The 14,817-nt window shown below is 44.2% G+C and overlaps 1 protein-coding gene across 1 annotated transcript in view; it reads right to left on the reverse strand.

The window, feature by feature from the left end:
* cUnh2orf76 (chromosome Un C2orf76 homolog) overlaps positions 1-14,022 on the reverse strand; it is a 32,545-nt gene extending 18,523 nt beyond the window's left edge. The window contains exons 1-2 of the mRNA XM_079170590.1: positions 13,723-14,022; positions 13,580-13,630 (exon numbers count right to left, since the gene is read on the reverse strand). Of these exons, the coding sequence (XP_079026716.1) occupies positions 13,580-13,630; positions 13,723-13,855 (184 nt within the window). The 5' untranslated portion in view covers positions 13,856-14,022. The remainder of the gene's footprint in view (positions 1-13,579; positions 13,631-13,722) is intronic.
* Between the last annotated feature and the right edge of the window lie 795 nt (positions 14,023-14,817).

The raw sequence follows: 14,817 nt of genomic DNA on the forward strand, positions 1-14,817 counted from the left end.
TAGAAGAACACCCACAGAGTTTGTTTTCATATGCTAATTGAGCATGGCCAGAGATGGGCAAAAATACATCAAAATGTATTTTGATACAAAATACAAAATACCCCCAAATAAATGTATTACAACAAAATACAAAATACTGGTGCCAGAAAATGTAACAAAATACATGTATTTTGTATTTAAAATATAGGAAATACTTTTTTCTGGATTTTCTGTTTACTCACAATTTGGTATAGCAGAGCATTCCGATTTGGGTTATAATGTACACAAAGCTCTAGTGAACCCCACAAAAAGGAAGAACAGTCACAGAATGTTAGTGTAACTAAGCAAAGCTATTGAAAGACAACAACTTGATTATGTATATATATATATTTTTATTAATGTGACCTAACAGCCCATAAACTTTGGTTTGTATCAACAAGAAAATATTCATCACATATGACATACAAGCTCCCAATCTCCCTCTTCCTATAGCTAGCTACTCGACTGATAAGCTAACTTGCTAAACACTGGCTATGCACTAGCCTAGACAGCATGCTAGCGTCATTAGCATGTTAGCATCGATCGCTAGCTTGATATTATAACCATCACCATGTATATACAATAGGCTATGTAGCCAGACCCAGACATAAGTTATACATCAAGCTAGTTGACATCTGTCACACTCAGATACAATATTTAACTTGACAGATAATCCGTTGAACTTGAAGATCTGAAGACTGAACTCGTGAACTATTTTTTGATTCTGGAGAAAGTATTTTGAGTATTTTAAATACAAAATTACTCCATTCTAAAGTATTTTGTTACAAATTACGTTAGCTTTTTAATCGGCCTTATCAAATACAAATTACAAAATACTCAAAAGTAATTGAAATACGTATTTCAAATACAAGTAATAGAAATACTGCCCATCTCTGAGCATGGCGAAATGTTAGACAGACTACATGAGATATGAATTTTCTTACATTGAGGACAAAAGAGGGCAACAAGACAACATGAAGCCGTCAAAACTGAAGCGGCATTTGGAAACAAAACACCCTTCTCTCAAAGAAGCCTGTTGAGTACTTTCGAAGACGACTTCAAGACCTGAGGACATCACAAAAATGTCTTACTTCTTCGTGCTCGAAGCAAGAAAAGGCACTCCGTGCATCTTACCAGGTGGCACCTCGTATCTATTCAGTGTGGCACAAAGGCCTGTGCCAAAGCACACTGACTGTAATCCTGCGGGCTTAATTGTTGTTTAAGCCCAACTATTGTTATCCTGTTTCTTTATTGTTGGAATGCTGTTAAGCATTCATATATTTTTTTTAGTTTTTACAGTAGCTAATCCTGTAAAAAAAAAAAAAAAAAAAAAAAAAAAAAAAGTAGCTAACAGTAGCTAATCCTCATCCGGTCTGCATTGCACCCGACCCCGATGCTTGCACAGGGACAAGCATCGGGGTCGGGTGCAATGCAGACCGGGCGGCAGGTCAGGCCGGAGGCCTGGGCGAGCCGATCGCCGGCAGCATAGACTAGCTCTAGGGACGTGGAACGTGACCTCGCTAGCGGGGAAAGAGCCGGAGCTGGTGCAGGAGGTGGAGCGATACCAGCTAGATATAGTTGGACTCACCTCCACACACAGCACTGGCTCTGGAACCAAGCTCCTGGAGAGGGGTTGGACTTTGTCCTTTTCCGGAGTTGCCCAAGGTGAGAGGCGCCGGGCGGGAGTGGGGATACTCACGAGCCCCCGGCTGAGCGCCGCTGTGTTGGAGTTCTCCCCGGAGAACGAGAGGGTCGCCTCCATGCGCCTACGGGTTGCGGGGAGCAAGGCTCTGACTGTGGTTTGTGCTTATGCACCAAACAGCAGTTCGGAGTATCCGGCCTTCTTGGAGTCGGTGGGAGGGGTCCTGGAAAGGGCGCCGCCTGCCGACTCCATAGTTCTCCTGGGGGACTTCAACGCTCACGTGGGCAATGACGGAGAAACCTGGCGTGGGGTGATTGGGAGGAACGGCTTGCCCGATCTGAACCCGAGTGGTGTCTTGTTATTGGACTTCTGTGCTAGCCATGGTTTGGCCATAACGAACACCATGTTCGAACATAAGGTGGCTCATAAGTGTACCTGGTACCAGAACACCTTAGGCCGGAGATCAATGATCGACTTTGTAATCGTATCATCTGATCTGCGGCCGTATGTCTTGGACACTCGGGTGAAGAGAGGAGCAGAGCTGTCAACTGATCACCACCTGGTGGTGAGTTGGATCAGATGGCAGGGGAACCGGTTGGAAAGACCCGGCAAGCCCAAACGTATAGTGAGGGTGAACTGGGAACGTCTGGCAGAGGACCCTGTCCGGGAGGTCTTTAACTCCCACCTCCGGAAGAACTTCTCACACATCCCGAGGGAGGCTGGGAACATGGAATCCGAATGGACCATGTTCAAAGCCTCTATTGTGGACGCGGCCGCTAGGAGCTGTGGCCGGAAGGTCATCGGTGCCTGTCGTGGCGGCAACCCGAGAACCCGGTGGTGGACACCGGAGGTGAGGGAAGCCGTCAAGCTGAAGAAGGAGGCCTTCAGGGCCTGTTTGGCCCAGGGGTCTCCTGAAGCAGCTGAGAGGTACCGGCAGGCCAGAAGGACTGCAGCTGCGGTGGTCGCGGGTGCTAAAACTCGGGCATGGGAGGAGTTCGGGGAGGCCATGGAGAAGGACTTTCGGTTGGCCTCAAAGAGGTTCTGGCAAACCATCCGACGCCTCAGGAAGGGAAAGCAGGGCCTACCCCAGGCTGTTCTCAGCAGGGGGGGGGAACTGTTGACCCGGACGGGGGATATTGTCGGGCGGTGGAAAGAACACTTTGAGGAACTCCTAAACCCGACCAACATGTCCTCTGCAGAGGAGGCAGCGCCTGAAGACCTGGGGGGCTCACCCATATCCCTGGCAGAGGTCGCTAAGGTAGTCAAAAAGCTCCTTGGTGGCAAGGCGCCGGGGGTGGATGAGATCCGCCCTGAGATGCTGAAGGCGCTGGACACTGTTGGGCTGTCTTGGCTGACACGCCTCTTCAGTGTCGCATGGGGGTCGGGATCAGTGCCCATGGACTGGCAGACCGGGGTGGTGGTTCCCATTTTCAAAAAGGGGGACCGGAGAGTGTGCTCGAATTATCGGGGTATCACACTACTCAGCCTCCCGGGGAAAGCTTATGCCAGGGTGCTGGAAAGGAGGCTCCGACCGTTTGTCGAACCTCGGATTCAAGAGGAGCAGTGCGGATTCCGTCCCGGCCGTGGAACAGTGGACCCGCTCTTTACCCTCGCAAGACTACTGGAGGGGTTCTGGGAGTTTGCCCAACCAGTCTACATGTGTTTTGTGGACTTGGAGAAGGCTTTCGACCGGGTCCCTCGGGGGTTCTTGTGGGGGGTGCTGCGGGAGTATGGGGTGCCGGACCCGTTACAACGGGCGATCCGGTCTCTGTACGACTGCAGTAGGAGCTGTGTCCGCATTCTCGGCAATAAGTCAGACACGTTCCCGGTGGGTGTTGGCCTCCGCCAGGGCTGCCCTTTGTCACCGGTCCTGTTCGTGACTTTCATGGACAGGATTTCTAGGCGCAGCCGGGCGGTGGAGAACGTCAGGTTCGGGGGTCTCGGGATCACCTCTCTACTATATGCAGACGATGTGGTCCTGTTGGCCTCCTCGGATCGTGACCTCCAGCATTCATTGGGGCGGTTTGCAGCTGAGTGTGAAGCGGCGGGGATGAGAGTCAGCACCTCCAAATCCGAGGCCATGGTGCTCTGCCGGAAACCGGTGGATTGCTCCCTCCAGGTGGGGACGGAGTGCCTACCTCAAGTGAAGGAGTTTAAGTATCTCGGGGTCTTGTTCACGAGTGAGGGTAAGATGGAGCGGGAGATCGACAGGCGGATCGGTGCGGCTGCAGCAGTAAAACAGGCGCTGCACCGGACCGTCTTGGTGAAGAGAGAGCTGAGCCGGAAGGCAAAGCTCTCAATTTACTGGTCGGTCTACGTTCCTACCCTCACCTATGGTCACGAACTCTGGGTCGTGACCGAAAGGACAAGGTCGCGGGTACAAGCGGCCGAAATGAGTTTCCTCCGTAGGGTGGCCGGGCTCAGCCTTAGAGATAGGGTAAGGAGCTCGGACATCAGGAGGGAACTTGGAGTCGAGCCGCTACTCCTTCGCATCGAAAGGAGTCAGCTGAGGTGGTTCGGGCATCTGATTAGGATGCCTCCTGGACGCCTCCCACTGGAGGTTTTCCGGGCACGTCCAACTGGGAGGAGACCCCGGGGAAGACCCAGAACACGCTGGAGGGATTATATCTCCCAGCTGGCCTGGGAACGCCTCGGGATCCCCCAGTATGAGCTGGAAAATGTTGCGGGTGAGAGGGAAGTCTGGGTCAGCCTGCTTGGCCTGCTGCCACCGCGACCCGACCCCGGATAAGCGGAGGAAAATGGATGGAGTAGCTAATCCTGTTCTTCTCGTTAAAAAGTGATTGTGGAATCCCACAGATTTACACATTTGGCAGAAAATCACTTAATTGAGAGGAAAACCAACTTTCTGCTCCATAGAGACCAATTAAATCTTGCTGCAAAAACATCTTCCACAGAACACGGTACCCCATTTCTACATCACCAGTTTAGCCACATTTTTTACACTACAGACACAATTTTCACAGGATCTGTTGTTCAACTCATCTTTTCCGCTCATGTATTGATATCGGAGCAATAGGAGCTACGGTTATGGGATTTTTGAGGATTTGTTTGAGAGGTGTTTCCCTGTCTGTTCTCCATGAACAGGCTGCTGGCACACAGGTGTTCGTGATTAAGGTAATCAGCAATGTTGATAAACACACAGACACACGCGCGCATACACTTCTCTCCCTCCATCTCTGTGTGTGTGTGTGTCTCTCTCTCATACAGTCATTCAGGTCTTGGATACTTTTAGAGGACCCCCCCCCCCCCACACACACACACACACACACTTATTCTAATGCTACAAATACTTCTACTACTTATAATACTTCTACTACAACTACAACTTCTACTACAACAAATATCACTACTGACATTTTTTAAGCTACAGAAACCGTTCAAATATTAAAATGTTCAGCTCCTTCAGGAGAGGGGTGATATGACTTTTCATATTTGTAATCTAATCTTTAAACTTTGAATTATTAAGCTTTTTGAAATCTTTTTTGAATGGGATATCTATGGAGAAAATCTTCAAATCCTCTTAAACTTCTTCAACTTTCAAAGCCTTCTTCTTCCTCATACTTTCAGCTACAGACACCATAGTTCAACATTTCAACTAGAAGGGTTTTCAGCAGTGCAGTTTAAATGCTTTCGGGCTACAACATTTTTCAGACAGGTAGTCTCCCATTTCTGTATTTTCAGCAATTTGTAATCTTTAAACTTTTTGAATTATTAAGCTTTTTGCAATTTCTTTTTAATTGGATATCTATTTTCAGCAATGTTTTTGCAGTTCATTTCAGCTTTCAGCATTCCAACGCATTTTCAGCAGGAACTGCATTTTTGTTGGAATGCTGTTAAGCTTTATTCTTCTTTATTTTATATTTCTTCCGTACATTTTTTCAAACGCTTCTGCTCCTTCATATTTTAAGCTACAGAAACCGTTCAAATATCAAAATGTTCAGCTCTTTCAGGAGACGGGTGCTATATCTCTTCATATTTCTAATATTTAAACTTTTTGAATTATTAATCTTTTTGCAATTTTTTTTGAATGGGTTTCTATGGAGAATATTTTCAAATATTTCAAATAATTCTTCAACTTTCAAATCCTACTTCCTCATACTTTCAGCTACAGACACCATTTCAACTTTGAAGGAAATCTTAAGCTATTATTGTATGTTGTAATCTTTTTATCTTTTATACTTTTTGAACTGTCCCATTTGAACTTTTATGATTTTTTCAGTCCTTTTCTGCCTTTATGATGGGTGTGTATTGCGCAGCTTAGAGTGCGTGATGTCACCGCTAGAGTGAAGAGCAGCTTCAGAATCTTGTGAAAAAAATATTTGTCTTTTGCCTTCGACTCCACAATTTTCACTCTTCATATATATTTTTTTGTTTTTACAGTAGCTAATCCTGTTCTTCTCGTTAAAAAGTGATTGTGGAATCCCACAGATTTACACATTTGGCAGAAAATGACTTAATTGAGAGGAAAACCAACGTTCTGCTCCATAGAGAGCAATGTTAAATCTGACCACTCATTTCTCAAAGAAAGCAGACGGTACCAGTTTTGTATATTGCGCTGGAGCTCACATTTTTAACACCACAAACATAAAAAAACACATCAGCGTGTTCGGCAGAGTCTTATCTTTCTCACGGTATCCATATTTTATTGATTAGTCTCATGGTTTTGGTATAAAGGGCATATGTTCGACAGGTAGTTTTGTTGAAAATCACTGTTCACTCTAATCTCTCACACAGGTGCTCCAATCACCAACCAGTGCACCCAAGCACACAGGTGTTTCTATGAGCTCATTAGTGATGTTTATAAACACACAGAGGCACTGAGACACACACGCACACACGACTTGGAGATATGTGTGATGCTGCTCAGCCAATCAAAAATGGGTATTCTGACAAGTTTCCTGATTCCAGTGAGATGTACACACACCGTGACACAAGTGGGCGAGACGAGGAAAGACCTGGCAGAGCAGGACAATAGTTACTTTAGCTGTAAATGTTAAAACATAGGACAATCTCCAAATGAGAAGGATTGCCAGAGAGATCAGAGTGTCTGTCTGTCTCTCTCTCTCTCTCTCTGGTTATCTGTCTGTTACTCTCCCTCCGTCTGTCTGTGTCTCTACGCACACGACTTTGAGGGATTGTTAGACCTCCTTTTTGTCTGTCTTTCTCTCTCTCCCACTCACTCAGTCCATCTAACTGTCTGTCTGCCCCTCTCTCACTCAGTCCATCTAACTGTCGGTCTGCCTGTCTTCCTGCCTGCCTGCCTGCCTGTCTCTCTCTCACACTCACTCAGTCCATCTAACTGTCTGTCTGCCTGCCTGTCTCTCTCTCACACACTCACTCAGTCCATCTAACTGTCTGTCTGCCTGCCTATCTCTCTCTCTCACACTCACTCAGTCCATCTAACTGTCTGTCTGCCTGCCTGTCTGTCTCTCTCTCACACTCACTCAGTCCATCTAACTGTCTGTCTGCCTGCCTGTCTCTCTCTCACACTCACTCAGTCCATCTAACTGTCTGCCTGCCTGTCTCTCTCTCACACTCACTCAGTCCATCTAACTGTCTGTCTGCCTGCCTGCCTCTCTCACACTCACTCAGTCCATCTAACTGTCTGTCTGCCTGTCTGTCTTTTTCTCACTCTCATTCACTAGTAATAAATAACAGCTGTGATTTAACTGCACGTGGGACTGTTAGTACACTGGCTGTGGTCATCACAGTGAATAGTGTCAGTGTGATGAGAGGGCATGTGAGCTGTTGTTGCTGTACTTTATCTCTTTGGAGCAGAGGCTGCATTTAGCATACCCTGTCTTATCAATGTATTTAAAATACTATGACAGCGGGAAGCTGTACTCACATCTGTTTAGACCTCCACCTTTATCCAGGCCCAGCTCCACCTTTATCCAGGCCCAGCTCCACTCACATCTCAGCCCTGCGTCAAGCTGTGCTACACAAACAGCCTCCTCTTCCTGAAGCTCTTTGACCTCATCATCTCATCAGTATCTGGGCCTTTCATTCTACTTTGAGTTAAAACAAACAACCTGCAAACAGATCCGCCGGTGTTTGGGTTTAACATTAACGAGTGACCGCGTGAACTGAACCGGAACACAAGATGTTTTATTGTGAAGATCACCTCATCACCTTTTCTCCTCGTCTCACTCCAATCTGAGAATCGCTGGCTGGCCAGTTGACCCCCCACAAAAAAAAACAACTCTACGGATCTACACGATTCACGCGGATGATGTATTAATATTAAAAACGGCGAATTTCGCCCTGCGCCCCACCTGCAATACCGCTGCGCCCCACTAGAGGGGTTCAGTGTCTTGCTCAGGGACTTACAGGAATTATTTCTCTGCACAAGAGAGCTTCCTACTACTACGACTGCAGAGGACATTTTCAGCTCAGTGGACTTGTATTTGAGTTCAGTGGGCTTAAGCTGGGACATGTGCGTCGGTATCACAACTGCCTGCATGACAGGAAAAAACTCGGGGGTCGTGAGAAGAATACTTGAGAAAGCTCCGAATGCAACTTGGAACCATTGTTTTTTGCATCGAGAGGCCCTGGCAGCAAAGGTTATGGTACCAGTGCTTCATGGAACATTAAAAGATGTCATCCAAGTGGTAAATTAAACAAAGTACAAAGAACACCCGATATTTTCAAAAACTGTGCCAAGAGCTTGGCAGTGAGTATGTACAGGTGTTTCATCATGCCGAGGTACGCTGGCTTTCGAGGGGAAAATCAAAGCATTCAAAAAAATAATAAAAAAAAGATCTCTGTGTGGGCAATCCATGTTTCACGACATCTGAATAAACTTCTGGAGCGGTTTAATGACTACTTTCCCAAGAAACAGAGGGATGACGACTGGATATGTGACCCCTTTGAAATCAACATAGAAAGCATCACGTTGCCAAGCAACGAAGAGAGTCAGCTGGTGGAGCTGTCATGTGACCGCATGCTGAAATCCACAGCGGTAAGCCTCTCTCAGTTCTGGTGCAGCAATGTGATGAGTGAGTATCCTTCCCTTGCCACTCGAGCAGTAAAAATCCTCCAACCATTCAGCACTACCTATCTCTGTGAGTGTGGCTTCTCAGCTCTGGTTCAGCTGAAGACAAAACATAGAAATAGACTGGACATTGAGCATGACCTCAGAGTTGCGTTGTCTACTAACTCCAGACTTTGAGACTCTTGTCAGGAGAAAAAAACATCCCCAGTTCTCCCATTATTAATTCCTCCAAACTCAGGTCTATGTCAGTGTCACACCTAAGGTTCAAGCAGTGGTGGGCCGTCAGGGCCTGCAAAGCCTTCTCTGCTGGCCTAAACAGAATCACAAAGTTATAGCTATTTTATAATTTAATAATTAGGGCCCGAGCCACCGACAACGTCGGGCCAGCGAAGGCCCTATTGAAATTGTAGGGATTCTTATTAGGGCCCGAGCCACCGACAACGTCGGGCCAGCGAAGGTCCTATTGAAATTGTAAGGGTTATTAGGGCCCGAGCCACCGACAACGTCGGGCCAGCGAAGGCCTTATTGAAATTGAAAGGATTCTTCTTATTAGGGCCCGAGCCACCGACAACGTCGGGCCAGCGAAGGCCCTATTGATATTGTAGGGGTTCTCGTTCATTTTTATTCTGATTTTTATTTTTGTACTTTGGCTGCATATTTGGAGTATTTGCCATGCATGAAAACTCACCAAATTTTGCATACTTGCCAGGTCTGGCGAAACTTGGGGTTTTATATAGGAGCCATACAAGGCCTACAAGGCGGCCCGGCGACGCCCCTCGGCCAGTTTGTCCGATTGACTTGAAATTCAACACACATGTCCTAATCCGCTAGATCTAAAAAAAAAGCCTCTCAGACCCCTAAGCTCCGCCTACTTAGATTTTCCGCCATCTTGAATTTAGTGTAAAACACATCTTTGCGAACTCCTCCTACACGCTGGCTCCTATTACTACCAAAATTGCTGTGGATCATTAGTGGATGTAGATCACTCAGATTTATCAAAAGCTTTTTGATATCTATTTGCGTTGAAAAGATATGGACCAATGAACTTCCTAGGGGCGTGGCTTAATATCAATACACATAACTTCTCAACCCATTGTCGAAAATTCACGAAACTTTCAGCATATGTGCACATCGCATACCGTAACATACCCTGAGATTTTCGTTGCATTCAACCAATAGGGGGCGCTACAGTAAACCCGCAAAGTTGTGTTTTTTGGCACTTTTCGCATTTTGCAGCCTTCGTATTTTAAAGAACTCCTAGAGAATTTATGCGATCGACTTCATATTTGTTCAGGGTGCTCTTAAGACCTTTGTGATTAAAAATTATTAAAAGCTAGAGTTTTCGTCGAAGAACCTTGACGTGGCGTGGCGGCCATTTTGCATCATTTGTATGCAAAATCAAGTTGTTATAAGTCCAAGGTACATTATTCAATCCTCACAAAACTTCTTGTGCACGATGCCACTTTAAGCCTGAATGCAGGTCAATTGAAAGAAATTAAATAACTCACAGCGCCACCTACTGGCAAAAGCAAATGTCATATTTTATACTTTTATTTACTCCTCCGAGCCAGTTCAAAAGAGCAGCCCCGGGGCTACGCTTGACGTACATGTATGAAACTTGGTCAGAACATGTATCACATAGAGACTTAAAAATAAGGCTCTTGGGACCATGCTCTTAACTGTACCGGAAGTCGGCCATTTTGATTTGTATGTCATTTTGTGATCGATTTTGGCCTATTTCTAGTCGCTATACTTTAACGAACTCCTCCTAGGGACTTTGTCAGATCCACTTCAAATTTTTTATGTACAATCTCAAGACCATTGTAATTAAAAATGATCAAAAGCTTTACTTTTGACGGAACGGCTTAGCCGTAGCGGGCGGCTACTTTATGTGATTCCCCATGCAAAAAACTAATATAACTCAACAGGACTTGTTCCAAACGGTCCCAAACTTCACATGCTTGATAACACTCATGGCCTGAGGATGTCAACAAGCTAATTTTCACTAGAACTCACAGCGCCACCTGCTGGCGAAAGATACTCTGCGTTTTCTGACAAACACCATCCGATTTACATGACTTTTACACAATGTGGTTTACATTTGACATAGAGCAACATAATGCATGTTTGCACGTGTTCTGTAGTGACAGACGGCGGATACAGGAAGCATTGGACTATTTGCAAAGCATCATTTCCAGCAGGACTAAAAACTTCTCACTCGCGGACGCGCCGTCCGATGGTCGCGGAAGTTCTCGCCCGCCCTGGCCGGAACCCGCCGGCACCCCGACGCGGCGGAGGAGGCGAGGGCCTGTTCATCGCTGCTCGCAGCTTTAAATTATTTTTAGTTTGTGAATAAAAGCTGCTACTCAAGACACTGCATTTTTTCCATAGTGCAGTGTTGGTTGTCATAGATTCAGTGAGTGAATATTCTCAGCTAAAGTTACATTATTTGAGTCTTTTTGAAACTACTTCTCAGTGGTTGGACTTTTTTATTTTATTTTTGTGCATGAAAGCACTGTTGAGTCTGTTAAAAAAGGCTGAAGTTACTGAATTGTCATGTATTTTGTATTACACAACAGACTTTTGGGTTTTTATTTAAAATGCAGCTAATTGAGTGTAAAAGGGTAAAAGGGAATTATTTCCCTCTCTAGCATCGCCACCTGCTGGTCGTTTTGGTTCATCATTAAACTTGTTTTTTGTGTTGGCATACTGTGATATTCTGTACTATCTCAGGTTCAAACTGCACCATCTTTTCATTAAATAAATTTGAGAAGTTGAAAATGTTCCTCGATTTGGCTTGTCATTAAGGGGTGATGGTGGGTCCCGCAGCCAGACCAGTTGAGAACCACTGGTTGAAACTATCAACAATCATGTATTTTTCTATTTCATGGTAATTGTGTTTGAAGAACATTGTTCAGGAATATATATATATTCAAATTGTTGCTTAATAAAGACAAATTAATTGTTGCATGTGTCACATGGTTTTCTAGGTCCTCTTAAGTAGAAACTGTTGATGTCTTACTATTACTGCGCATGTAAATTGCTACATCTTTTACTGTTAGCAGTTTTAAGTTTAAAAAAACAGTGTGTAACATTTGGGGGATTAATTGGCAGCAATGGAGTACAATATTCAAGAATTATAGTGGGATTTTTTTAAGCTTAGAAAAAGACATTTATATCTTCTTACGGAGTCGGTTGTCTTCCACAGAGTCCGCCATCTTGCAACGCCATGTTTCTACAGAAGCCCAGAAGGAACACTGCGCTAATAAGAGCTTTTCGTGTTTTACGTATTCTGAAGGTAGTGATGTATTAAACATTCCACGGTACTTGTCATTTATTATCACGCTGCAGCACGCATCTGTTCTACTTTCTGTCTGGATGTCTGTTCTTCATTCTTTATGAACTTCACTCAGAAGTTATTTCATTAACATTTTACATTTGTTTCCAGTGAGATATTAATGCTTTTTTATAGTAACTTTGTTGTTGTAAACATAACTGTTGCTGATTTATAAACAATATTTAGAAATATTTTAAATATAAATTCTATTCCTGTTCTGAATTTATTTGTTTTTAAAATGCTATATATGTTTTTAAAAGCAAATTTATCATTTAGAAAAGCAGAGCATTGATATGCTCCTAGTTGTACTAAAATCCTTAAGATAACTCCATACCTGAAGGCCATATGCTTGGAAAGGGAGGGGTGAGCAGACAGGTATATATTTGTTTGCAATCTGCAACACACCACTAGATGCCTCTAAATATTACACACTGGGCCTTTAAAAGTTGTTTAAAATACAGTTATGGTTAAAAAACTAAGCCATATTTCACCGGGATTTGTAATATTGGCTTTCAACTGAGAAATGTGGGAATGGGATGGTATTATCACAATGTAGAGGATGAAAAAAAATCGCTATAGCAAATACCCAGTGAAATACGGTCTGTATGTGAACATTCAATCAAGATCTTCAACCGCCAGATTGCTCACCAGGACAAATCGACGGTCTCACATCACCCCCGTACTCCGATCTCTCCACTGGCACCCTGTAGCATTTAGGATCCACTTCAAAATTCTCACCATCACTTACAGAGCACTACACGGTCAGGCCCCTACATACGTAGCTGATCTTCTTCACCCCTATTCACCAGCCCGCACTCTCAGGTCAAACGCTCTAGGTCTTCTGTCTGTCCCACGCACACGCTTTAAAACACGTGGTGACCGAGCTTTTGAGGCTGTAGCAGCGAGGCTGTGGAATACTCTGCCTGCAACTCTACGCCTCGCAGATTCTGTGAACACTTTTAAAAACCTGCTCAAAACGCACCTTTTTAGACTGGCTTTTGGGTAAAACCCATGTCCTAGACCTGCTTTTAAAATATGTTTTAATTTCGTTTTATTTTTATGTGTATATGTAAATTATTGGCCCTATGGCCACATTGTGTTTTTCATGCTTTTAAATTTCTGCTCTGTTAAGCACTTTGTGACTTTTTTGTCTGTTAAAAGCGCTTTATAAATACATTTCATTCATTCATTCAACTACTCGTCATTTTTTAAAACATCTTTTCAAAGGAAAAATGCTTACTGGGAAATTTAGAGGATACCTTATATAGTAAAGATGTTTTAGTTTATTGGTCTCAGTAAATCAAATACATACTCAATTTACAGGCATTATTTTGAACTCTGGTGACTCTTTTTGACACAACAAAATGTATGCATTAATTAGGTAATAATTAAAAGACTCTACAACCCCAACATCGTGCAGATACATCATCTGATTTATGATCCGTCGTTTTCCCCATTGCCAAATCAGCCTTTGTAATAGGTTGCTCAGAAACAAAATATATAAATATGGATTATTATTAGGAATAATAAGTGAACTAACACCAATACAAATGTCCGGCATACGTACCATAAGAGAATGTCTTGAAAGGAGGAGGGAGTCCTGGTCTTGTTGCTATATCTGGAAGAGTTTATCATGACTTCAGTTAGTTCCACTGGTAAAAACATATCATACGTCATGACAGGATACAGTCTGTCCTTCTGCTTACTCACCTTCTCTGACAAGCTGAACGAAGTCTTGCACCGTTTGGTCTAAACTGACTATGTGAAAAACTACTGGTTTAAAATTTCTGTGCTCGAAGGACCTCACCAGACGAACAGTGACCACAGCTTCACACCCGGCCATGTCCTGCTGCCGGACAACCCGCTGCCAAACCAACTAGTTAACTCGGATAAAAGAGTGTTTTGATAGCGCTTTTCGTGAAACGTTGGCTTGATGCGCTGTCAGACGGTTGTATGGCGTGGGTCTGTTCTGCATGTGGTTTCTTCTTCCTCGTCTTTTTGTTTTTTCTTCTTCTACTTCTTCTTCTTCTTTTTTGTTAAGTTTGCTGGCGAATGGCATCCAGTGAAGGGTGCATTACCGCCACCTACTGTATTGGAGTGTGGACCAGCGTAACCTATCCCCTTACAAAACAAAACAAGACAAAAAAATAAATAATTAAAGCTGCGAGCAGCATTGGTCGGGCCCTCGCACGTTCACGCACGTCGAGGGTACTGGCAGGACTCTGGTTGACGCGGCCGTGCATTTCCGTGACCATCATACACTGCGTGCACGAGTTAGATTATATTTCCTGCATCGACCAGCAGCGTAGCAAGATCGTGTTGCCAGGTCTCAAGCCTCAAATGTGTTGAGTGTACCTCCAATACAATCATAAATGTAAGCCTGTTAAGATCATCAAGAAAATGAATGTGCGTGAATGCGCTTCAGTGTTAGTAACATAACAGGCTGTCAGTTTACTGGGATGGGGTTCAACTCCCTGCAGTGTCCTGCTGATTGGATTTGGACTTACATGAAAGTTAAGAAAACAACAGTGTCATTTGCTTTCACTTGAACACTTTAATTTAACACTGTTTTCATTTTAAGCTCTTCTGTAACTTTAGATTGTAGTGTGAAGCATTCATTGTAATATTTAACCTGATTCTCATGTAGAAGCTCTGGACAGATCATTTATACTAATGTCGACTGACATGGTTTGAAAACCCACTGTTATCTAACTTTTGCTCTTCAAGCATCTTAGTTTGCACATATTTAGATCATAGAAGTCTTTTTCTCATGGTGTGCCCACAAACCCTTTTAATAAGTTCAGA

This window comes from Pholis gunnellus, assembly GCF_910591455.1.
Source record: "Pholis gunnellus genome assembly, chromosome: 12".
In the NCBI taxonomy this organism is placed as follows: domain Eukaryota; kingdom Metazoa; phylum Chordata; class Actinopteri; order Perciformes; family Pholidae; genus Pholis; species Pholis gunnellus.